This window comes from Sardina pilchardus, chromosome 6 (assembly GCF_963854185.1).
Source record: "Sardina pilchardus chromosome 6, fSarPil1.1, whole genome shotgun sequence".
Classification (NCBI taxonomy): Eukaryota; Metazoa; Chordata; class Actinopteri; order Clupeiformes; family Clupeidae; genus Sardina; species Sardina pilchardus.
In genome coordinates, this window is record NC_084999.1 from 15740456 (window position 1) to 15766741 (window position 26286).

At 42.5% G+C, this 26286-nt stretch overlaps 3 protein-coding genes across 3 annotated transcripts; 2 read left to right on the plus strand and 1 right to left on the minus strand.

Annotated features, from left to right (window-relative positions):
* The first annotated feature begins 5835 nt into the window (after positions 1-5835).
* Positions 5836-12708, plus strand: LOC134083366 (soluble guanylate cyclase 88E-like). Its single transcript, XM_062539694.1, has 16 exons — positions 5836-5843; positions 6576-6708; positions 6995-7169; positions 7405-7496; positions 7610-7867; positions 8004-8145; positions 8413-8538; positions 9134-9254; positions 9843-9972; positions 10199-10345; positions 10790-10936; positions 11070-11226; positions 11544-11653; positions 11784-11873; positions 12086-12204; positions 12339-12708. The coding sequence occupies exons 1-16, from the start codon at positions 5836-5838 to the stop codon at positions 12706-12708; spliced, it is 2325 nt and encodes a 774-aa protein (XP_062395678.1).
* A 3001-nt stretch (positions 12709-15709) lies between these two features.
* On the plus strand, positions 15710-20586 carry LOC134082712 (tumor necrosis factor alpha-induced protein 8-like protein 2). The gene is made up of 3 exons (XM_062538628.1): positions 15710-16013; positions 19053-19372; positions 19941-20586. Exons 2-3 carry the CDS (start codon positions 19055-19057, stop codon positions 20181-20183), a joined length of 561 nt encoding a protein of 186 aa, XP_062394612.1. The 5' UTR covers positions 15710-16013; positions 19053-19054; the 3' UTR covers positions 20184-20586.
* Positions 20587-21454: 868 nt separating this feature from the next.
* On the minus strand, positions 21455-26076 carry lysmd1 (LysM, putative peptidoglycan-binding, domain containing 1). The gene is made up of 3 exons (XM_062538629.1): positions 24924-26076; positions 23904-24217; positions 21455-22729 (listed from the first exon to the last, which is right to left on the minus strand). The coding sequence occupies exons 1-3, from the start codon at positions 25095-25097 to the stop codon at positions 22546-22548; spliced, it is 672 nt and encodes a 223-aa protein (XP_062394613.1). The 5' UTR covers positions 25098-26076; the 3' UTR covers positions 21455-22545.
* Between the last annotated feature and the right edge of the window lie 210 nt (positions 26077-26286).

A 26286-nucleotide genomic window follows, 5' to 3' on the forward strand; every position in this document is an offset into this window, starting at 1 on the left:
AGATCCCATTAAGCTAATGCAGTAGGAGGACGGAAGATAAGAGAGCGGAATTAGTATACAGTGGGACCCTCAACTGTACATTCTGCTACATTATTACTTAGAGAGAGCAGAACAGGAGACCGAGGCGGCGTGCATAGAATATAGAGACGGAATCATTGATGGATGGACAAATATACAGACATACAGACAGACAGACAGACAGACAGATAGATAGCTATATAGACAGTCAGAGAAAGACAGATATATAGACAGTCAGACAGAGAGACTGATAGATAGGGGGTATGGAGACAGACAAGAGGAAAGGGACTGACGAGGGGAGGCGAGAGGGTGAGAGAGAATCGGAGTGAGACTAGACCCACAATGTTGGAGAAGAGAAAAAAAAACACCACCACAATATCCGTTAACATTCAGACAGAGTCCTGCATGGCGCTGTGTGCACAGTAAAACCAATAAGAGCGCGGCATCATGGGATTGCGAAATAAAGACTCGGCACAATGCTGAATCGCCAGGGACACTGAGGGGGAGAATCGCAAGATGGGAGCCAGATACAGACCTGTATGAAGCATTCAACTTCATGGGCACAATAGCCAGAGCCTCAGACTGCTGGGGGGATTCTCATTTTCTACAGCGCGTGAATCATCCCCAGCGCCATTGTGCGGTCACGTTCCTATTAAACCGGCTTCTCCAATCCTATCTTGGCCTAGTTGGAGAACCAATGTACCACACCACTGATTAAGTCTATCCTTGAGTTTAAATTAGACATAGTGAAAAGTGTTCTTTGCACACACCACATTCAATAATGTACAAATGTGCCATTAAAGGTTCATGTCAGGATGTGAATATATTTGGAAAAGACTGGTATTTTTTATTTTATTTTTTTGTTTAATGTTATAATATTGGCTTTTTTCTGCAAGATGAGTTGGCTGCAAACCCCAATACGTACTGCAGGTTCTGAATAAATCAGAATTAATGTGAAAAAGAATGTACTGTATAGCTTGTCAGATGCCAAATATATTTGGTCTTGGCGGTGCTAATTTTTTTACAGTGGTTGTTGATATCTTTTTGAATGCTGTCAGTGGTTACCGACTGCAGGCAGGAAGAACAGCCAGAATGGACAAAAACTACAGATGCATGTGGAACTCATTGGAATTCAAATTAACTACACAGTTGGGTGTTATAATTAGCTAGAGACATTTCTCATCACAATATTCTCAAACATATGCTTAATCATATCAACATGTTTCAAATTATTTCACTTTTACCAGCACATAGCGTGTCACTTCATGTAACTTTACCAAAGAAAATCCGTGTTCTGCCAGCGTTGCGCTTTGGTTGGACTCGGATTGAAAGGTTGCACTGTGTGGCATTTGAAGTGCCTACACAGCCAAAGCATTAACCCTTTCCTCTGTGAGGGCTCTATGGTCCATCTGTCAGGGTCACCTGAGAGAAAGATAGGAGAGAAAGAGCCGGATTAGCGGAGGATAAAATGCTTTTCACACATCAAGCAGAAAACCTGCCCCCTGTGGACCTACACTTCAGCTAGTGGAACACCATCACAAAGCAGCCCACCACCACCCCATGGTTTCAAGGATCACACGCATTGATGCATGTTCTGACAGTTGGTGACTTTGCAACATTTCAACACGGCTCAGCTCTGTTTAATGGCTGGCTGAATCTGACTGATCTTAGAGCGTGATTGACATATAAACTGATCATAAATATGCAATATGGACTCCTACAGTATAGCCACAGAATCAATGTGTTCAGTCCAGTCTAAATTAATTGTACAGTATTCATTTAGCTAGCTTTTTGATTGACCATTGTGGAAAGTCCCAAACCAACAATAGCATAATGAATTTAACATATTTCCTGTGTACAACTAGCCTGGCTAGCACCACAACTTCTCAATGAAACGTGGTCTGGGAACCAAACGTTCATTTTCTCGTTTTTCAAAAAATGCCCAGATCCATTTATTGGGCGCCATGGATGTCTATCAAATGCGTCTGTGCATAGCTCATCATCGTCTTGCTTTCCCCTCTGTTCTGTGATGGGTCCCCTATCTGAGGCAAAAATTAGAGCGGTAGTTTCCAGGCTTCCTTAGCAGCGTGAATCAAATCATGCGCTAGGCAGCATGGGAACACCCAGGCTAGTGTACAACAGAAAAACACAACTGTTTGTTCTTGTGATAATGTATGGTTTTGTGTTATGATTATTCTTCAAGCACAATAAGTAACAGTTAACATATGGCAGGTGTGACTTTTGATGTTGCCTCTAACAGCAGGTGACAACCTAACCACTCATGACTTGAGAGGCTGACACTATTCTTTAAAAATAAAAAATAAAAACATCTCAGCCAAAACCAATTATAGTCTGACATACAGTATACAGTCACCCTTATTGTAGTTAAACTACAATAAAGCTTCCTTAGAGAGACATGTATAGGGTAGCAAAAGCTACCCAGAAAAGTGGTTCAAATTACCTTGCAAAAAATGATCAAATTCAAAGTGCTTAGTAAATAAAACATGTATACTTTAAATTTCTTTAAACGTCATCTCTATGTCAGTAGATAGAAGAATTGTAAAAGTCTGGGTTCAGAAAGCAAAAGTCCTACCACACATTTGCTCCAACCATTGAAATCAGACGAATCTAACAAGTCCAACTCCTCAGCCAGGTACAGCAGATGAGCAAATTAGTGAAATCACTTTTGCTAAATGCACCGGTAGAAACAATACATGGTAGGAGCTCTACTTTCTGAAGCTTGACTTTCACACCTTGTATTTACTCTTGGCTTGCATCAAGGACTGAAGCAAAAAGATGGAGGGGCTGGTCAAAGGTAGTTCACAGCAGAGGGATAACTGTTTGTAGGTTCAGTAGTAAACTACACAAAAAGAAGAAAGCTGGCTAGATAGCCAGGCAGGCCATTGGCTGAGCGCCGCTGTATCAAGGCAGCTCACCGTGCTTCAACTGTGTATTCATTGTGTGCTGTGTGTGTGTTCACCAACAGATGGGACAAATGCAGATACCAAATTCCTTGTTTACACAAGTATACTTGGCTGAGAAATCTGATCTTTTTAAAGATCATAGGCATTCCACAAAAACAGCCATCTGATCTTTATATTCAAGCAGTGTAAAGAAAATCCAACTTTGTCATCCAGGATGCCTCCACCAAGGCTTTGAGTCATCAGGCAGAAGGTTCAGATTGCCTCTGGCTAAAACGTCATCATACAACAAATCCTTCATTCCCAATACAGTACATACACAAAACTCATGCTACTGAAGTACTGATACATCACACACACTCTGCCTCATGGCAACATATTAGACAATAAAGCTTTTGGATTCTTGAATCTTGAAAAATGACCAAACCAACCGAGTCATACATATGAATATGGTTAAATTACCAGCAAGCTACTGCACATTTAGTTATCCTACTAGTACACTAGTCCCAAACACTGCACCTTCAACACTCCTTGTTCTAGTGTGGTATCTGCCTTGATTGAGGCACCTAATCACCTGCAGCTTGTGAGCAGGCAGGATCTGCTCAAGGAGAGCCAGAGCGTGGAGGTGCAGCAAACTCCAGCAGGAAACAAAAGAGGCTGAGGGTGCTAATTATCAGCTGAGCCCCCACAATAACATCACTGTGGCTCACAGCAGTGTGATCGTGTGTGTGTGTGTGTGTGTGTGTGTGTGTGTGTGTGTGTGTGTGTGTGTGTGATGCCAGTTGGGGAAGGGGTGTTGCTAATTGCCTTGTCTAGTAATCAAGTTTCTTTGAAACACAAGCAATGACACACACACACACACACACACACACACACACACACACACATACTGTACACACACAGACACACAGACACACACACACACACACACACACACACAAACACACATGTATACATAGACACATACACACATATGGTGACAGAAGGTGGATGAAGTTACATCTGTTATTCAGCAGAGCATTTTTTAGATGCAAAAACCCCACGTCCCACCCCACATCCCACATCCCACATCAGTTTTCACTATGCTTCAATACTGCCCCCTAGCAGCTTTTGATCGGTACTGCAACATAATGATCACATCAATATCATTTTATCCATTACGAGGCTAGGAAAAAAGGTCATTTGGGAAATAAAGTATTTTAATCAGACAGTACACAGAACATTACTCGCAGGCAGGAGAGGAAGCGTAGTCTGAAATTGAAAATTACATTTTCTGACATTATTACAGCACAGCATGGAACAAGGCCATTGTTTCAGCATGGGGATTCATTTACTGATGACAGCACGCCACCATCGGAACAGATAGAGCTGATTTTTATGATGCAGCGTGTGCCTTTCTGTTAATGTCCATCCCGTGCAAATGAAAGAGAAGCGGAATCTAAATAGCACGCATATGAAATACTGTTTATTTGTTTGTTTGTTTGTTTGGTGTTGTTGGCGCTTGATTGTTCCTGTGTGGGAGAGGAAATGTTGTTGAGTGATGAGCGTTATGGTGATGCACAGCACGTCTTTTGCTAAGACAGCAGGCAACTAAATGTGATCTAGCATCGTCAGTCGGGCAGATGTGGAAAACATGGAGCTTTTCTGTCACACATCCCGTTTAAGGTACGAGGGCCTCTTTTCAGTCTGTGGCATGGTCTGCTCATCTGGCAAGGCCACAGGTGACCCTCAAGGACGTGCCAAGGAAACTGGGCATAAATCTTTAAAAAAAAAAAAAATGTGCAAATTGCCTAAACGTTTGCCAATACACATCTCGTTCACATTGTCACTGAGTGTGCAGACATTTCATGTTTGACCAGAAAGGTTATTTTCTGTGCGCTCAAAATTGTTTGTGCACCCCGGACTTGAGTTTGCACATCCCTGTAATTGCGATAGCTCCCTGTTATCTTATGCGTTAGGTGAGAGAAGTGAGGCTGTTGGGTAAGCTAGCTAACACCTGCCACAAACAGGCCCTGGTTCTCTTATTTTAGCCCGGGGCTCCTGTTGTCCTGACAGAGAAGTACCTCAAGAGGCAAAGGTGCCAGGAACAGGTGTCTGTGGAGAGAGGGGAACTCCATTCGGACACAGACACCCTCAGTTGGCTGCTAGGATTACACTGGACTGAGCAACTGCAGGTAAGTAACACCTTATTTCCCCCTCTTTCATCCATGGCTGAATTGTTTTAAAGTTTAATTTGTGGAGAGCTAAACTGATGGTATAGCTGATGGTTGTGTCCGTGGGAGTAGTTACTGTTGGACTGATTTTAAAAATCTATGTTACGTGTCATTGCTGCATCACCGATGCCACAACCACATTCATGCATATCAGTCACAATATTTATGTTATTGCTATTATGATAGCTGTTTTACACAATATTTATAGACATTTTCTGCTGCATAAACAACATGTGTTCATAAGGCATTTCCGGTGGCACAGAAAATGACATTGAGCAAATGGTAACTTGGGGACAAAAGCCCCCCATTTAATTCAACACTTTGTAGAGAATTACTCTTAAGTCTGATCAATTGTCATCTAAAAGTATTTGTGTTGGTTTTGAGCCTTTCAACTGAAAACCCTCTGAGGAACAGATTGAAAGGGTTTTTTTTTTCATGTTGTTTTTATCAACTGTTTTATCAACTTTGAAATGATTACCTCATTTATTCCAAGCTTGTGCTGCCTTCCGTTGACAGAGCAGTTAACCTGGGCTGAAATCTGGTGGTTTCCCAGCCTCCTGAAGATGTATGGGCTGTATCTGGAAGCGGTGAATGATTACATCAATGAGTCATACGGGGAGGACGTCTGGAGACTGATTGAGGCCCGCGCAGAGATACCCCACCTTAAGTTTGTCCGGCACCAGATGTACAAGTAAAGCAACCACACTTATCCTCCTTTCTGGTCTGAATTAATAACAAGTTGATTATGATAAAGATAGAATATTTCTTCATTAGTAAAGAGTTACAGTGGAGTGAGAACAATCATCCGTATAAGACAAGTGTGTTTGGGTTTGTGTGTGTGTGTGTGTGTGTGTGTGTGTGTGTGTTGAGAAAGAGGAAGGAAAGCTGAAACATACGGAAATGGCAGTATAAGCCTTAAAACAATCTAAAAATTGCCTGAACGATTAACACGCATCATTAGCGAATAACCAAATGCCACTTTAAAGAGTAACACATTCTTGGTTAAGTCTTCTGATCTGAGACCCTTCAACTGTGAGAGGGCAAGGGGAGGACAACAGGATAAATGTAAACAAGGCATGCTGTATTCTTCTGGAGACTTCCCTCCGAAAGACTTCAGTTACTGCCTTACTAAACCTCCCTTAACCCATCAAGCTCTTTGAGAGGTCTGTAATATAGTGCTGGATTACCTCTCAAATTGGATAATGGAGTTCAGCAGATGTACAGGGGGATCTGGAAACCCTGGCCCAAATGGTCTTTACACTTTTAAAGGCCAGGCATCGAAGCAGATTAAGCAAATAACATTTGCTGTTTCGGAGTCCCCAGACGTTTTTCATTCTTGCCCCTCAAAAAAATCTGTTCATTTTCATAGGTCATGTTTCTGAAGGATCTGCTATAGGGTTATACCAATTTTACTCCGTTGCAGTGACAATCTCATCCTTCGCTTGGCAAAAGCAGCTGGGGAAGTCTTGGGCAAGACGCATGATGAGTTGATGTATGCCTTCGGGGTCTACATGGTCAAGAGGATAGGGAATTATGGCTATGAGCGGATACTGAAGGTATATTCTTTTATGACACTGATCAACCCTCATCATTATCAATAAACTGACAACAAAGGTGATGTCAGACTTCCACTCTATTTTATTGTTTTATTGTATTTTATTGTATAGCTAGTAGCTAAATCTGGTAGCTTGTGGTAAATCTGGTCGTTTCTGGTAGTTCCTCTCTGTTATCAATATGTTTTGCACACGGTCCCTGAGAGAAATAAACTACATTAACTAAACAAAACTAAATAATAAAGATGATATTACATACCAAAAGAACTGACCATGATCCTTCGAACAGGTGCTTGGCCGGAATGTGCGAGATTTCATCAACGAACTGGACAACCTGCACGAGTACTTCCGCTTCTCCTTCCCCAAGGTGCAGCCGCCCAGCTTCTGTGTGGAGGAGGAGTGCGAGACCAGCCTGACCCTGCACTACCGCAGCACCAGGAAGGGCTTCACCCAGTTTGTGAAAGGTACCCTGGAGGGGGGTGGACAAGGGGAGAAGACAATGCTTATTATAGACACGGCCCAGCAATGCAGTGAATGGCCATTTTATATGTTATTCTGATGAAATGTCAATCAGCTGTCGTGGGTGACTTGTGCGCCACACCCCTGTCGTTGGATGAGAGTGTAGTCTACGCTGCCGGTGTGTGATTTGTCCTTTTCATCCCACTGCTGTGTGGTAATTTCCTGTGCTCCTTCACAAAGGGCAACTCTCCCAAGTGGGCCGGCAGTTCTACAACACAGATATCGAGGTGGAGATTCTGTCAAAGGAGGAGACAGAGAAAATGACATACGTGGTATGAGAGCGAGCGAGAGTGAGAAATAGCGAGAAAGAGAGAGAGAGAGAGAGATGAGAATTCTTAATTTGCCCTTCGTCAAGTCTCTCTCTCATAACTCAATTGTGTTGCAGGTGTACAAGATGAACTTTGACAATGCTGCCTTCAAGCATCGAATGCCCCAGCAGAAGACGGCCCCTGGCTACGAGAAACTGCCCATGAAGAGGGGCATCTTTTTCGACATGTTCCCCTTCAGCGTCATATTCCGCCGGGACATGACCATGTACCGGATCGGCGACGGCCTCAAGGAAGTCTTCTCCGACCTGCAGGGCAAGAAGGTCGACGAGGAGTTCACCCTGATTCGGCCGATGCTTGAGTTCAGCTGGGACAATGTAGGTGAAGTTGTGAATGAACCCCATTGCAAACATCCCAAAAGAACAAACGTGACCAAATATATTGTGATATATTTTTCCACAGGCTATATTCCCTACATTTAGACCTTTTCCATATTTTATATCATGCACTTAGATCTACACCCACCTGAACAATGTGTTTGAGCTGCTGTCCAAAGCTGTGGTGGAGAGCAAACAGAAGGTGAACATCCCAAAGCTCAGCAAAGAGGAGCCTGAGGAGAAAGAGGAGGTTGAGAAACCGAAGAAAGAGAAGCGGGGTATGGCTCTTCTTTTATACGTACGATGAAGCCCTCAGGACAAATCAATAAGTGTACTGTGTCTAGACATCTGAGACAGTCAGAAAAACTAAAGACAACAACGTAATGCTCCTCTCCAGGCACTAGGAGGAGCAGTTGGGTCATTTGAAGCGGCCTCAGGCTAAATGTATATGTCATCACCTGAAAAATCGGAGAAAGCACATATTGGCTAACCTTTGACCTTTGTGTTAGTGACACACACTGAACAAATGCAGTGTCTCCTCCTAGACGACAAAGCCATGGACGACATGAAGGGGGTGGACCAGGAGTACAGCAGTGCTCTCACGCAGTACAACAGCTCTACCAACTCAGGCGGAGAGGACATCGAGCTGCTCGCCTTCCAGACGGTGACCGGTGAGAGTCGCATCCTGCCTCCTCCTACGCTTAAACACACACACACGCACGCGCACGCGCACACACACACACACACACACACACACACACACACACACACACACACACACACACACACACACACACACACACACACACACACACACACACACACACACACACACACACACACACACACACACACACACACACACACACAGACCAGGGCTGATGAGAGTGTCCAGCAGCTCTTCCCCAGACAGTGCTGGATGTGTTTGTTCCCTACGGTCTCCTCAGCTGGCCTCCACTGCGGAACACCAACACCAACACTGATACATCACAGGGAAAATAATCACATTGCAAATCAGAGCGTGGGGGCAAATACGATAGATTTATCTAGGGGCGGTAATGAAATAATCTAATATATTATGGCTGATTTGGAAACAAAGCACCCGGGAGGGAAAAAAAAGGGTGTTTGCTGTGCTGCAGAGCTTGACCAGCTTCTCATCAACCAAATTGGTCTATTAAAGTTATTTACACAAATATCACCTTCCCGACACAAAAGTTACCACAGCATACAAATCAAAAACCATGGTCTCATTTTGCTCCTGCCTAGGGAAATGCAGTGAGACCATATTCGAGGACATGCGGGAGCCACCGAAGAAGCCCCTTCACCTGAAGGGCCAGATGAAGTATGTGCCCCAGTGGGACTCCCTCATCTTCCTGGGGACGCCCATGTAAGTTTCCAAACAGTCTCTCCCCGTTTTGGGGCCACTTCTACTCTCTCCTTGTCTCTCTCTCTGAAGGGCCTCAGTGGGGGCTCAGTGGCACTTTATTTTCTCACTTGTTGTCCCACTATGCTTCTCTTACAGTATATGTCATAGAATTTGACATGTTAGGTGTAGACCCAACTTTTTTTCCACTTTCAACCTTGAAAATATCACGCTTTTTGTTTGTGTCCTTATGATGGTTAATGAAGTCATTTCAGATCTCAAACTGACAAAAAAAACACAACACTTAAAAGGGAGAATCAGATATCCATTAATATAAACACACAGATTTGCTACTACTAAATATGATCTTTGTTTTGGGTAAATGTTGTCAACAACTCCATTATTAGTTCTTTCATCATAACAGGAACAGAAATACATCTTTAGGTCATTATGTGAAGAAGCACACAGTGCTCCTCTAAGGAGGTATTAGATAAATGTTTGAAAGAAGTCTACTCAACAAAAGCCTTAATAATCTATCGGTAGTAACTCTCTTCTTCTCTCTCTCCCCCTCTATGCATCTCTCTGTCTTTCCAACCTTATCTCTCCACAAAGTATCGAGACTGTGGAGGACATGATTAAAATGGGGGTTTATGTAAACGACCTGAACCTACACGACTCCAGCAGAGAACTCATTCTAGCCGGCACACAGCAGTCGGCTGAGCTTCAGCTGGCGTTGGACCAGGTACACACACACACACACACACACACACACACAAACACACACACACACACACACACACACACACACACACAATAGGCCTATTATACCATAAACCATATCTTACAAGCAAGCTCCTAAACGTGCCAAGGCCTCCACAGTCCACACAGAGTAAGGAAGTTAGGTCCTCTCGTGGAGTAACGTAGACAGCCTGAGAAACGTTATGTCATTCAATGATGTTCTGCCACAGGAGCAACAGAAGTATGCCCAGCTCCAAGAGATCATTAAGAAGCTGGACGAGGAGAAGAAGAGAGGCGACTCCCTGCTGTACGCCATGATCCCTAAAGCTGTGGCCGACCGGCTCCGCAAAGGCATCACGGCTCTCGAGACCTGTCAGGTAGACACGCCCTCTGACCACACCAAACACTGACCACACACCATTACTTCCGAGTTACATAATAGAATTCACTGACAGGGCCTTCACTGCCTTTCACTAAATGAGACTTAAGGGTAATTTCACAATCAGGTTAAGTGCTTGACATTATCCACATACATGTCTGTGAACATCAAAGTCATTGCACATCACAAAGATTATAATATATCAAGAAGGTTCAATTTTTAGGTCTTGTGTAAAAAAGCCCTTACCTTGACTGTGAAACTACCCATATGCACTGAACTAGTGTAGTTCATGTAAATCAAGACCATCAACACATATCAGAATATTTCTCTTGAGATAAATATCTGTCTTGCTTGCTTGCTTGCACAGTACAGATAATGAGAGAGCATAGCTCTTGATAATGTGTCTAGACACCAGCTCACATCTGGTGTGTTTTCCTTCCAGGTATTTCCAGATGTCACCATCTTGTTCAGCGATGTGGTCAAGTTCAACGAGATCTGCATTCACATCACACCCATGCAAGTGGTGGACATGCTGAATGAAATCTACATCGTCTTCGACACCCTCAGCGAGAAGCACAATGTCTACAAGGTGACCGAGCCTCAGCCGTGCCTCAAAGATCACTTTCCCCCATTGTGCGCGGAAAACGTACCATAGGAATTTGAACTGTTTGCATTGCTAAGGGTTCTGTTCTAACCACACACCCTTCCCGTGTGGCGTGCAGGTGGAGACCATCAGGGATGCTTACATGGTGGTCGCGGGCGTTCCCAATAAAACCACATTCCATGCCCACCACATCTGCGACATGGCCCTGGACATGCTGAGCTCTATTGACCACCTGAAGGACCCCTCCACTGGGGACAACATTCAGATCCGAGTTGGTTAGTGGACTGTTCAAAGAGAATTTAAATCATGTGTTAACATCGACCAGTCGCTGACAGATAAATGGTCAAATTCACCAGCCACTCAATAGTAAATAACTATTTTTGCATTTGAAATCTACTAGCCACATTCAACTTTGACCAGCATTTTAACTGAAGGCACAACCTCTTCAGCAGATCCAAACAGCTAGATCAAACAGCTAGTGTAGATCAAACAGCTAGATCTGAATCAATTTTGATGCTACATTCTTGTCCTCTGGTTATCTCAGGCCACCATTGGATTTGTTTCAGGTGTTCTTGTTGCTCTATCTTTGCAGGCATCCATTCTGGCATGGTGGTGGCAGGCGTGGTGGGACTGAAGATGCCGCGCTACTGTTTGTTTGGGGACACGGTGAACACAGCCTCCCGGATGGAGAGTAATGGAGTGGTGCGTGGGTCATCGTTGTTCATAATCAGCTATGTCATTATTGCCACAAAGTTTGCGATGCCGTGCCAAGACAATGTTTAAAACGAAATATAGCCCTGCGACAGCTAAAGGCTTTCTATTGCTTTTGCAGGGCATGCAAATCCACATTAGCCAAACCACAAAGGACCACCTGGAACATGAGCCATACATTATTGAAGAGAGAGGAAAGATTTTTGTGAAGGTACTGTACAACCCCTCCTTCCACATGCATTTCTATAAGCAGTGATGGGTGAGCAGAAAACCATTACACAAGCCACAATAAATCACAACTGGTATACTTATTTAACATCACAATGTGTGGGTGTGAAGTAAATTCTCAATGCCGATAGCATTGTGTTGATACAGAGCTGATAAAAACAATGTTCTCTTTCTTCTTCTCCCATCCCGCCACAGGGAAAGGGCTACATGAAGACATATTGGCTGAAGGGGAAGAAGGATCTCTCCTTCAAGACTCCAGCTGAACTGAGGTACAGCAGCGAGCAGAAAGACTCGGAGGACCGCAGCTCCAACGGGTGGGTGGACGAGGCCAAGGCCCCTTTACATAACCATGCAAAAAAGACCATATCAGAAAACGCAAATGCATTTTGCCTAGAGGGGTCATTATGTAATGCGTTGCTTTTTTTCCCCCGTGCTCTCTCGTCCACAGCTCCACCTGCACCAACACCAAACGCTCCAGCTCCAACCTGAACATCCCCAACGAGGAGCAGGCCGAGGCCAAGCCCTCAGAGCAGACAGATCTGCCGCCCGAAGCCCTCCCCGCGCCGGAGGGCAGCACGGAGGACAACACGGTCGCCGCGGAGCCCCAAGACAAAGAGAAGGTCAAAAAGACTAAGAACAACAAAGGCGGGAAGGTGGAGAACAACTCGGGCACCGCGGCAGAAGGGGCGCCCCCTGCTGGTGGCGAGGAGAACGCGGCTGGCCTGGTGCTCAATAACAAGAAGCATAGTTTCAGGCAACAGTATAGGCGGTTACCAGCTAACCTCCCCATGCGCAGCACGGCCTGCAGGCTCCTCTAAGAAGACGAGAAAGAGAGAGAAAGAGAGATGGAGAAGGAGAAAGAAAGAGGTGATAGTCATCTGGCAGTCCTTAAAATGATCAACATGCCACATGCATAGGTTCCAGTAAAGGAAAGTCGATTGCTCTTCAGGTGAATTCATAGTCCAGGCGACTAGTGTCACGTGACTGAAATGAAGAGGGTCTTATGAAGTAACAACTTCTGGCTCTCATTGTCTGTCACTGATGACAAACTGGCTCAGATCGCAATGACATCATTTCTATGGCAACTCCATTACCTAGATAACTAAGATTAGATAACTAGCTCAAGTCTCATAAACTACAGATAACAATCCTGAATAGCAGATTTTTCTTGTTTAACCTTCGTGATTTGATCAGAAAAACAGAAATTACATCTCCCCAACCATTAATTAAGTACACATTTTTGTGTCACATTTTTATAAATTTTGCATATGACACTGATAGCTACTTTGGATGCTGAAAACATTAACTTGCCAACAAGGCCACTGAATCTGAATACCACTGAATTGCAAAAACATTCAAATCTTAGATGTACTGTATATGACTAAGTCTAAAATTCCCTAGAAAACACATATGTAGTCTTTTCACATCATTTTTGTTGAGTGACATTGTCACTTGCACTGTAAATTAGGCTCCATACAGAGGGTGAACATTGTACAATTGTACATTGTAGAATGTACAATTATTTTTACAAAAAGGGATATGGATATTATTTATAGTACCACTACTACTACTACTACTACTATATTACTAATACTATTGTTTTTAGTAACAATAGCTAGTTGTATTACTATTTGTATCATTATAAATCATAATAATTGTCAACATGAAAGAGCTGCCATCACTGAAAGGCTGCTATGTTTAAGGATGGGGTGGTGCTTCATTTGTTTTGTTTTGTTTTTTTGTTTTGTTTTGTTTTGTTTTTTTATTTAAAATACAAATCCATACTCATTATTCATTCATCTGCTAGTGTATGTCTGCAGGGATCAAAAGTAATCTACATATGTTAACCTATGTTTGTAATAATGTTTTAAATTATTTCCATGATTTGTCCATAACAAGTTGTTGTACAGTCAAAAGACTACTTTATGTTTGATTTTATTATTATTTTAGTACAGCTTATACATACAATAGTGTGTTAATATACCTGTAACATATAAATGCTGGAATTATTGTCACATGGGAATTTGTAGACATATCATATTCAACATGTGATCCTTTTACCACCTCATTGGTTGTAGAGATTACATAACTTCTACATAACCTATGTCTGGTTTTTCAAGTTATGTTGTATTGATGATGATGTGAAATACTATTTCAGTGTATAGTATCAGTCAACCCAATAGCTTTGATTTCAACAATAGGATTCTAATACACTTGACAAAAAACAATCACACAATAACCAAACAATGACTACAATTGCTTGGAGAATAGTAACTGGTGGTACCGGGGTTCACCTACAGATTTAATTTATGAGAAATGAAATAGCTCCACTCTGCATTGGAGTATCCCACTGTATTGCTTCCGATACAACATATATTAAAGTTTTATATAGTCTGTGAATAGCTTTCTGTTATCTGAATATGTGTGTGTGTGTGTGTGTGTGTGTGTGTGTGTGTTTGTGTGGGCGGGGCAAGTAGCATGTCTGTGGAACGAGAACAAATATCATTGATATGATATGATGTAACGGTATTGATACCAACACACAATAGTAGTCATAATGGAAAATTAAAACAATGTGAGCATGTCCTGGATCTACTGTCACACTAATTTAAATATCCACAGCCAAGGCACTGATAATCACTACAAAGTGGTATGCAAAGCCATCCATAAAAGCAGTGACACTACATTAGAATGAGAGGGCTAACCACACTCTCACGCTATTTACAGCCAGCAACACTCCTCACATATTACTCTACGATGTCACTGAATGATAACAGGGGAGCCACCAGGAAACCGCCTGAGCAACACTTCCTGTTCGTTGTCACGGTGACGATCTTAATTCTATCAGCAGCCGTTACAACTTCTCCACAGCTCATTCCCTGTGCCAGCCGAAGTAAAATAACTGAATAAAAAGACAAAAACGGCAACACTAAAAGGCAACAGGGATTGGGCTGTTCCAGAATGGTTCGTTCAGTGAGCTGAGGGTAAACAAAAACCCACCCATTTGTTGAAGTGAGCCACGGAATGACCTCTCATGTGTCCTCTGACCTGGAAACAATCGCTGGCACAGAGCCAGTTCAAGTGAAGCAGATGATGGTTAAGTTAAAACGCACCTCCCCGGTCCATCTGGTTGTCATTCAGATACTATACGTGGCAGATAATGACTCATATCAGTAAGTGGCTGACTTCCTCCATACCGAGCCAGTCAGGAAGGACAACAGTAAAGTAGCCTATGGATCATTTGCCTGCTTGTGTGATGTCTTGTTACATGACGCACATACTCACCAACATGATCATGAGTAGAGTAAGGTGCAGTGTAACAATCATAAGATACCAAGAATATACCAGACATACTAATGACTTCACAGAAGAAAAAAAATACTTTCACCTTTAAGGTGTTTGAGATGTGCTGTCCTTAGCACTCTGGAAAACCTGCATAGCTATCAAACTAACTTAGTGTGTCCATGCCATAGACAAGGAAGAACAAGATTCAACAGAATTGAGAGAATCTCTGTGCAGAGATGACATCAGTGCTTCAGTGCTCCAACACAAATGTTTAAATTTCAACAAAGATGCTTATCTGCTACAGAATCGCTTAAATTGCAGTCAATGAGTAAGACTTCAAACTCTCTGCTGACAGTAGCGGCACATTCCAGTAACAGCCGTGACAAAAAGAGTAAAGCCTTCCCCTTTTCAAAGCGCGGCATCACTGGATCACAGCTGAATTCTTTCTGGTAGTTTCACTTGTCAGGACAGGCAGAGACACTATGTCAGCACCAAAGCGTGTATGAGAGAGAGAGAGAGAGAGAGAGAGAGAGAGAGGAGAGAGAGAGAAAGGGAGTGTACACAAGTGTGAGTGTGTGTGTGTGGGAGAGAGAGAGGGAGAGAGAGAGATGTGGGGTGTGTCTTCAACAATTAGTTCCTCAAGGAAGTACAACTGAAATTATCTTGAAACAGAGTGACGAGCACTGACTGGAGAGGCACGGAGGATTTCTGTTTGTTTTTCACCCAGTCAAAACTTGGGATTCTATTGATCCAGCGCTTCATGTTGACCACCTGAGCCACGTGCAGAACTGAGGGAGACATCTGACCGAGAGGAGGGAGGGGAACCACAGAGAAACAGGTATGTTTGTTTTGAATTTGAACTTGTTGTGTCTTATCACTCTGCATTGACTAGCATGGTGATTAAGCATGCCTGCCCAGTGCCACTGAGTGTTTCTGATTGTTTGCTGTCGCCGTAGAGACACCTCGGCACACATGGCTCTCCACTATGCATTCTGTTAAAACACAACCTGTGTTCTGTTTGGCTCCAATAGTGTTTTGAAAAGAACCAAAAAGAGAAGAAAGGGTAAAAAATAAAGCGTGGTGCTGATGCTTCTTGTTTTTTGGATGCACTGGACAACATGAACAGCTAGTTCAAGTGTACATTCTTTCCACTGTCCAACTTCTCCATTGCAGCTGTCTGCTTTTGGAGGGGAATACTGCTATTTGTAGTCAAGCTGGAACAGGTACTGCTGCTTGCTCTGCTGACACACTCACGAGTGGGGTATGAGTGTCTAGTGGTGCCATTTGAAATTGCACAACCAAGACTCAACAACTATGGAGTTTCTCTCTCTCTTTCCAGTTGGACTAGACATGATTCATTTTGAAAGGTTCTGAAAAGAATACAGAAAACCGCATTTGGCTTCTCGAAAGTGAGAATTTGCCAAACAGATGATGGCGAGGCACAAAGGGTTTAGAGATACCGCTCAACAGATCCCATTTTCACTTCCTTTTTAAGAGAACAGGGTTGGGTGTCAGAATCGGTTCTAAAACTGGAACGATTAACCACTAGCAAGCGCAGGGAGGGATTTTGCTAGGTCAACTGTACAAACATTCCATCAGCCTAGGTGTTCTATCTCAGTTACACACACACACACACACGCACAAACACAAACACAAGCGATATCGGCCCTGAAGACTGTGAAAGAAAGTGGTGTACATGTAAATCACCAGCACACCAGTCTGTGACACATACAAGCACGCGCACATGGGCCAGCAATGAAAGCACAACCTATGTCTGGCCCCACAAACAACATACAGGTTCCTCAATGCTGCTCTCCACTCCTTTTCTCTCCCCTTGTTCTTTCACCTCGTGAGGCACGTAAATGGGAGATAAAAACAACAACAGCGCTATGTCCAAACAAAGGCGAGAACGGTGAGTCAACCAGCTGAAGCCTCTGCCCCTAGTGACAGTCAGTTCTTGACCTACAGTAAGCCCTTAACAGATGACAGGCATCCCCCCCCCCCCCAACCTCCACTGGAGGGCTTTGCGATGATCAATGCAGTGATCAATGACCCGCTGCTTGTTGAGACAGTGGGCCTGCTCCTATATCCTCCAAAGAGTCCGAGGCTCTACCTCCACGCTCGGTCCCCTGAGGGCTGCACGCGGCAGTCATCTGTGGAATGCCAAATATTTACCTCGCCTGTAGGTCCTCGTCCAATCAGACGGCTCGTCGTCGGACAGTCGTCGTCCACGCTTGCCTGATCTTTTAGGCCCTGTGGTAATGACAATTAAGAGTTAAAATGGCTCGTGTTCAAATACTGTAAGTCAACTAACTGGCTCACATCTTTAATTGGAGGGGCCTAGAAGGACTTGAGTCTTAATCGATTTCACAATCTTCCTTTACGCTGAAACTCTGCCTAAATTATATTTCTGATTCTCCAAACATGTTACATACATACATTTTGCATTCACAACTTTTCCTCATGACATGATGTATTCAGAATGGGTCATAAGTAGAGATATATCTCAGAGATGTCTGTAGCAGATGTCTGGTTAGCACAGAGCAGCACAGATAATTGAGGACGGCATATATTGGATGTGCAGCTTGTTTTGGATTCTGTATTAAATTAGAGGATTACAGTTTCCAGCACATATTCATTCTGATGGAGCGGGAAAATTGACTGATTGGACCGCACAGCTCTCAAATCCTAATTGGATAACTGGCACAGAATTGGAGCTCCACAGACTTTTAAATAGCCATTGCATTCTTTCCCTGTCATCATTATCTCTATTCAGGAAATTGATTTAATAAAATGCTCTCTGAATCCAAATGATCCTTTTATTTCCTGAGGAACATGGCTGGGTATTCAACTATAGATTACAGCAGTCACTGGTAGCTTAAGTTGGTAGATGTTATTCTGAAATGTCCTTAAAGTGTATGCCAACTTTTCCATTCCCAAAAAGTTACTGATACACTTTAGGTTATTTGCGACTTCAGTGAGGTGACATGGGCCAATGCAATATATACCTCCGGGTACATTAACCCAGGTAAGGTAGCATTGAGCTGTTCTGTCATACATCCCCCCACACATAACTGAGTGTTTGATGAAATCTGGTGGTGCGTGTGCAAACCTGCTCAAACTATGCAATCAACCAACCACTCTCCCTTCTTGTCTTCACTTGCAAACTGTTCTGAGCCTGCCCAAGAACTCTCCAAACAATTGTACAATACAATTGTATTCCCCGCTAAGCCAAAAAGTTGCTGCGGAGAGCACCATTTTATTATATAAGGTGCTTTCTGAGTGTTACACAGCAACTGCAAATCATATTCATGGTTCATTTTCATGCTACATTTACTGTTGTATTACCCACAAACACATACAAAAAAATCCTGGAATTTAAGGGGTCAGGGATGTTATTTAGAATATTGAGCATCTGAAATAACCAGCTGTGATGTTTTCTGTTCAGGGGCAAGCAGCCTGGACCCTTGCTGGCAGACGGTTACATCTTGATTTTTGTTGCAAGCAAGCTCTTACCACAACAAAGAATGTGGTCTTATTGGCCTACACACGGATATAATGAGCACATCAACAGGCTGTTATGTTTATGTGATGTGGATACATTGCTGAATTCCTAGAGGATATCTCTGGTCCCTTCAGAGTTAGGCTTTTAAAGACTCCAGAAGCTCTGGGGTCCCTAAGGCCAACACTCAAAGGGATATAAAAACACGACGTGTCATAATAAATCTTTTTCAACAGGGAGATGGGATCATTTTGGTTCAAAATCATGCAAATTGTTTTTCTATTAGCTGTGAAAATGGAAAAATGGGACTATCTTTTACCTAAAAATAAGTAAGTAACTGAGCTCTTTCCCTCTTTTTTATGAACGTCTATGAAGCAATGGAGTCTTTTAGCTCCAAGGACATGGCCATGAAGGCCCAGAAGAAAATCCTCAGCCAAATGGCCAGTAAGTCTGTGGTGCAGATGTTCATCGACGACACCAGCAGTGAGATCCTGGATGAGCTCTACCGTGTCTCAAAGCAGTACACTGGGAACAAGACAGAGTCCCAGAAGGTCATCAAGGACCTGATCAAGATCGCTGTGAAGATTGGAGTACTCTTCCGCCACAACCGCTTCACTCCAGAAGAGCTGAGTCTCGCCCAGAACTTTAAGAAGAAGCTGCACCAAGGTGCCATGACTGCTATAAGCTTCTATGAGGTAAGCCATGCCTTCCTGAAAGCTTATTTGTGTTGCTTAAAGGGAATAGCCTAGCTCTGAAGAGGGGGATCCTGAGGGAATTCAAACTAGAGACTCTCCTGTTGTTGTGCCCATCTTTATCAGCACATAACTGTGATGACTCACTGGTTACAGGAAACATTTGAGAGACATTTGTCAAATGTGAAAAATCACAGCTTTTCACAGCATTAACCAACAATTCACATGTACACTGTTAAGATACTTTAGCGAAGACACAGGGAAGGGGACCTCAAGGGATGCCAACGTGGCTATTACATATATTATTCATACAGTGGCAGGGAGCCACAGAGTTCATTTCACACTCCGCTACGTGGTGCTGAGAAGGGTTCTGGACTCCCTGGCGAGGCATCCATAAGACTGGGAGACGTAATTTAGACATGTCATTTAGGCACACTTCTGCCATCTGGGGTACAATCTCAAGTAGTCATAATCGTTTGCAAATAAGCATCACGCAGCACATCAACAACCATGACTCTTTTCAAAATAACACGAGGATAACATTGCCTTTCTCTATTTCCATTTGACTTAGGTGGACTTCACCTTTGAGTGTAGTGTGATTTCGGAGATCCTGACTGACTGCCGGGATATTCTCCTGAGGCTCGTGGAGAAGCACCTCACACCCAAGTCCCAGATGCGCATCACCCACGTCTTCAACCACTACTCTGAGCATGAACTGCTGACAGAACTTTACAAACATAATGGCCCTTACAAACCCCACCTCACAAACATCTGCAATGGCCTAAACAAACTGTTGGAAGAGGGCAAGTTATGAGAGTGCCAGATCACAAAATGACTTTTCTCATGAGGCAGGTTTGCATGCAACAGCTGTGCACTGAAACAGACAAAGTTGCATCAAGACAAACATCCTTACTCGCATTACCAACTATGACAACAGGGCCCAGTTTGTGTATGTACCATGGCCTTGTGTGTAAAATAATGTATGTACATATTACATATTCAATATCAAATCTAACTCCTTAAATAATTATCAACAAAGGTCATTATCTGAAGACAAACTGTCTAAGCTTAAGTTTTAAACATCATTTGTTGGGTTTTCTTTTTTTCTTTTTTTTGGCTCAGTCTTTGTTCACAGTGGAATCTCCGTCCTCCATGTATCACACTGAGGCCATTTACAATTAGATCATGAAATACAAATTATTGTGTTCCTTCCTAAATGTGTCTACACTCCATATAATTACATAAGTGACAACTGGCATTGTGAAATCAAAGACAAAATGAATGAAATAGAAATTAGCAGTTAAATTTACACAGACATGATTAGAAGAGAAATTCATTCCAACTTGGAACATCCATGAACCCACACTGCCATCTAGTGGTAACCTACGTGGTTCAGGTTCAACTTCGCATTGCATAACCGCCACTGTTGAGAAAGGAAGGAACAAGACCTTCTACAAAGCTACTCAAATGTTCTATGAAATGATCAAGTCTTCAGAGAAACAATAACTGCTGCTGCATACTTTCAGATCAACAGGCCTCCTGACAGGGCACTGGCTAACATGTAACTGGGAGTGTTCAGGTAACTAAGCAACATTTTCAACTGAACTCACTAGGGATATAAAAGAAATTCTATGCAGTAGTGCATTGTCAACGCATCACCATTCTTCAGATCATGAGCCAATTTCACAGTGTCCAGGTGCCTGGCCTAGTTGATGTTAATGATGCCTTAATTGGCAGGGTAAAACATCTTCCTGTTTCTGTCTTTCCTATAGACTGAGCTGTTCCAGAGGAAGTTAGCTTACACAGTGGCGACATCTTGTGAAATAGGCTCATTGCCTTTGCATGCAAAAATAAATGTGATGTAAGGTTGAGAGGGAGGACAAGTTTACCTTATGATAAAGCAGGACAAATGATCAGTCACAAAAATAGTTCTATTCTCAAAGGTGCATGTATACAAAAACACATCATTCGCATTGTGTCTTAATCAATACAGTGACGTATAGATTTGGCAAAACATACTTCATGAAATAGCTAAATTAGCGTTTTAGTAATGTACAGTTCCATAAGACAAAACGAATACAACTGTTCAAGTAAACAACTGTGTTTATTCAGTGTATTTTGCAACAGTTTTGCTTTTTCCCAAATACAAAATATTTGGCTCTGACTTTACACAGTAAAGTGCCAGTAGAGGGACATCAAATGTGAATCCACAAGTACTTTTGAAAATCATTCATTATTGTATGACGGGCAGAAACAATCTCCTCTCTAAACTGTGCAATCCCTTTTAGAGCTTGTGTTGACAGAGGAGGGAAATATAGTGAGGAAAATTGTGTTCAACTCAACAAAACCTTTCCAGTGTAGAAGCAACACACAGAATGAGGTGGTGTGTTTGGCTACTGGTCTGTCTACATCAATTCCATAAAGGTCCAGATAAAGACACGTACAGCTAAAAACAGAACCGGGTAACTGAATGCATTACAATGTTCTAACAAATACATGTTAAGTGACCAGCTCGTTATACTCAGCAATAGTGGTTCCTTGCCAAAAAGTAATTTGTCCTTTTACATGCCATACATAGAGTAAAATTGTGGGAACTTCTTAATGTCAGCAGTTTTACCAGACTTTCACTCTGCCAGCAAGTAAACACAAGGTAATCTACTCCAACTAACAATGATCGTTGCAGAGAAATTGCTGGGCTAATCTTACATCACATAGCACAATAGCTGCATGTGTTTTCACACAATCTTGTACTTAATATCCTTTACTCCAAAAAAAGATAACCCAATATCTGTTGCCACAACAACAAAATGTTTGTAAACTACACAAAAAAAGCTACTTGTCTTGTGCTGTTACCAGGATAAATAGATCATATTAACTCTTTCTTTAACAGTACCTTAATAACAAAGAGGTAGTGACGCTACTAATTCACATTCTTATATTATTGTGTTTATCTGCGCATATAATAGAAGCTTAAAAGACTGATAACTACAAAAACCATACATACACCATTCATGTGTTTTCTGCCATTTTGAGGCCCTCAAACTCTACAAACTAAGTGAAAGACAGAGCCTAAATTAACTCCCCTTCCCCTTTCCTGCTTGTGGTCAACATGATTTCACTGTGATAAAAAAAAGCCCTTAATGCCTGATGACAAACACAAAGACACACAAGAAAAATCAAAGTTGAAAGATCTCATCTTCCGTCTCCCGAAGTTTCTTGGTGCGTCTGGTGATGGTGAGTGGAACAGCCCCAATGGAGGTCTGAGGCTGCCGCTCGCGTGCGGACGCTGCCCTGCCACGACACGGTGAGATGTGGCTCCGCAGCACTCTGCTCGACTGAAGTGGGTCATCCGAAACAAACCTGAAGAGTAAGACCCGCCCCCCCAAAAAAGAAAACAATAAATAAATAAAATATAAAAAGATCAAGTCATATATTTTGGAATTTATATGACTTGGAGTAGATATTTTGGAGCAGCAGTTTTATTATTTGCATAATTACAATTTAAAAATGTTCCTTGGGTAATTACAATATTTCAATAGGTGTTTTAGAATGGTTTTTCTACTATTACACCTCACCTTGACATAAGTCTAATTGGGTGCCTTTCACTACAAGAATTGCAGCCAAGGCTACAGTATGCTAATTTTCTCTGCGAGGAACTGTTCATTCAAGACCTACAGACCTCTCAGTTTTTGGACTGTGCCACCATCCCTGTTATATAGGCTGCAGTGGAAATTACTTGTGCATGAGGATATGCGGATGCAATTCATAACGTTTTCTATTTCATCAAAAATCATGTTTAAAATGTAGATAAAACAAACAAATCGAAGATCATCTTTCTTGGATGCATGACACTGTTCATTTCTGGTTAGCATTACATGAATGACAAGCCGACATGATGTGCACTAACTAGAAAGAACTAGGCTATTTCCAGATTTTTTGCCAGTAGGCCTAGGTTATGTAGCCTAGACTAAATTGTCATTTAGTAGGCTAAAGATAGTAGATAAGCTTAACATTGCTATTTGTTTTATCATAAATGAGGAGGAACACAAGTTTTCCCGACTGCTGTGACTGCCCTGGCCTTCACACTCTGCTCTTTTCTTTTCTTTTCTTTTCTTTTCTCCTGCTCAGATAGTTCTGCTTCACCTTCTCATCAATAATAAAACTCTTAACTTGACACAAGGGGGAGAAAGGGCCTTGATTCATTTGAGAGGAGAACACTCTGCCTCTGTAGTCTAGGTGCGTCAGTGTCAGGTCATCATAATCTTTCCCAGGACTGTGGGGAGGGGACCCACCACACTGGGGAGTGAAAAGTGAAGGCCTGCAGTCGCACAGGGCAGGCTGATGGCGAGCACGGCCAAGAAAATCTTCAAAACAGCAATATCATGCATGTTTTGCCATCAGTCTGGTCCCACAACACCACCGGTCCACCGGGAATCCTCCCGATTCTCCCGATTACCAATCTGCTACTGCTTCACACACACACACACACAACACAAACAAAATGAAACTGTCAGACACAGCTCAGGCTACTTACGCTTTCTCTTCTCTGCATGTCTTTGCAGCCGCCTGTTTTGACTGGGTGATCAAACTGTCCATCCGTTTCAGATAATCCATTGGTGAAAGGTCTGCACCACTTGAGTCTTTCTCTGAATCTTTCTGTGCTGTTCCATTCTCAACGGGGTCATCTTTAGGCGCACTGTCTCCTTGACACATCTCCTCATTAGAAGCCTCGTCTCCATTGCTGAACAGGCCCACATCCAGCTCCGACAGCACAGGGATGGAGAGAGACTTCTTGAGGAATATAGATTCATTTGTGTACAGTCTGTTAGCTCTTTTAATGTCTTCCATCTGAAACACAGAAATACACGTAATTATTTTTGCCACAACAGCTGGCTTCCATTTAGTTTGTTATCCTTATCTACTCATGTATAGTCAATGCCTAATCCAGCAGGACCACCACAGGTTTGTTCATCATTATTTTATTAGGCTATATGCATGGGAGGCTGTTCATGTACCTCATTTCTATCCGGTGGAGCGTTAGCTGTGTTGTAATTGCATCTTCTGTTATACTTTGCTCCTTGCATGTTCACTCTAACACTGAAGATATGGTTTGCCCAATTACGACAATTGTAACACATTCATAAACCCTTTTACATCATGACTTGCTGATTCACTAGGTGCAAAAATCAAGCGGGTCTGTGTAGACACTGACTGATTACATTAACAATAGCCTCACACCTCAACACTCTTGGCTCCACCAGAAACAAATGAGGTACTGTACCTGGACAGCCTTCCGTGCATACAGGCTTTTTAATAGACTTGGGGAGTGCAACTGTCTCACTGTTCATAAACAAACCTTTTGAACATTGTTTCAGGTCTTACTGGTACCATAACATAACTTATATGGCAAGTCTGCTATAGCCTACATGGATTAGACTGTTAGCTTTTTTTTTTTTTTCAATGAAGAATTTCACTTTTCAAGTTTGCTTATATTCTTGGACTAATGTTAAATCCATGTAGGCCTACGGCAAACGGGTCTTTACACATTACTTACAGAAACGCCATACTTGAGAGCCAATCCTTGAAGCGTTTCTCCAGGTTGAACTTCATGCTCAATTCGCTTTTGACGTACAGGTGACAAGGAAGAATTCACTATACTTCCATAGGATCTCGTCCGGTGTCCACGGAGGAGGCCACGAGCCCCATTTGGATGACGGTCCGACGACATTAGCCAAGCTTACTATGATAACAACCTGACGAAGGTTTAACTCATGTAGGAGGCGGCTAACTATAACTTAGCTAAACAGAGCGGTCCTCTCTAACGTATGTTAACTTGGTTTCCCTCGTGTGTAATGCTAGCTGACGCATGAGTTCATGTCCGTGCTAATGACATAGTTAGCTAACTTAGCTCCAACTATCAAATGGAAGGTGAAGTTAACTGGCTAGCTTAACGACGCTGATTATGATAGTTAGGTGAACAACCAACAACAGCGTTCTGCTTTGCATTTAACGTTAAAGGCAATATGCACATTGAAATAGATAACAGTTATTGGATTAGCAACCTCACCACTCCTTAATTGTTGCCCAAGCAAGAATGAATACCAGTCTGTTCGACATTAATGTTTGTCAACGTTAGCACAGTTTCAAGGAAAGTTAACTGACGTTAGCCTTTGAGATGCTACATTTAGTTTTTGAGTCAGACGACACAGCTAAAACGCTGCAATGCTATATCTACGTGAACTTGTAAAATCACATGTTAGTTGCAAGTTACTGACAACTCTGCATAGTTAATCTTCACATCGCTAGCACAAAAAAACACTAACCCATTAAGGTAGACCTATCGTGTGAAATTGAATCTTTCCACAGTTCTCCGACAATCCAGTAGCGACTAGCTAGACTGAGGATACTTTTCTTAGTTAGCTTGGCACAGCGAGCTCTAGAGGCAACCTAAACATTATCAACAACTCGCTTAGTTGACATTACACAGCTTAGCACTTATATCACTAGCATCACTAATGCTAAGTTACAGTAGAACTACATAGATCAAAACAAAAACACTGCTCTCGTCTGTCGCCTCGCATTGATTGTCTGACATCCATCCACGTGATGATACCACTTTGGAAGAGGAGGGACTTGCACTTAACATTCGGAAACAGTGTAACTTACAGAATTGTCACTTTAGCCTACTGTCACATAATGTCACAGACAGCCTGTAACTTACCAGGGTTGGCCCTCTTCTGGTCATGATATATCCCTTTCTCTGCTGAAATATTTCATTCCTTCCTCATATGGATCAATGCTAGGCTACTACTCCTCTTCAATGTAAATAAACGTTACAAGAACTATTATTTTTTGTTATGTTTAGTTTTTATACTTTATTTTCTTCTTAGTGTTCAGCCATCCCTGGTGGTCTAGTG

Excerpts from the sequence above, each read along its gene's own strand:
- lysmd1 (XM_062538629.1), bottom strand. The coding sequence starts at position 25,097 with ATGTCGTCGGACCGTCATCCAAATGGGGCTCGTGGCCTCCTCCGTGGA. Across the intron at positions 24,218-24,923 it reads CTCTCAAGTATGGCGTTTCT|ATGGAAGACATTAAAAGAGC; the intron begins GTAAGTAATGTG and ends TCTGTGTTTCAG. Across the intron at positions 22,730-23,903 it reads ACATGCAGAGAAGAGAAAGC|GTTTGTTTCGGATGACCCAC; the intron begins GTAAGTAGCCTG and ends CTTACTCTTCAG.
- LOC134083366 (XM_062539694.1), top strand. Across the intron at positions 6,709-6,994 it reads GCTATGAGCGGATACTGAAG|GTGCTTGGCCGGAATGTGCG; the intron begins GTATATTCTTTT and ends TCCTTCGAACAG. Across the intron at positions 11,874-12,085 it reads GAGGAAAGATTTTTGTGAAG|GGAAAGGGCTACATGAAGAC; the intron begins GTACTGTACAAC and ends ATCCCGCCACAG.
- LOC134082712 (XM_062538628.1), top strand. The coding sequence starts at position 19,055 with ATGGAGTCTTTTAGCTCCAAGGACATGGCCATGAAGGCCCAGAAGAAA. Across the intron at positions 19,373-19,940 it reads CTGCTATAAGCTTCTATGAG|GTGGACTTCACCTTTGAGTG; the intron begins GTAAGCCATGCC and ends CATTTGACTTAG.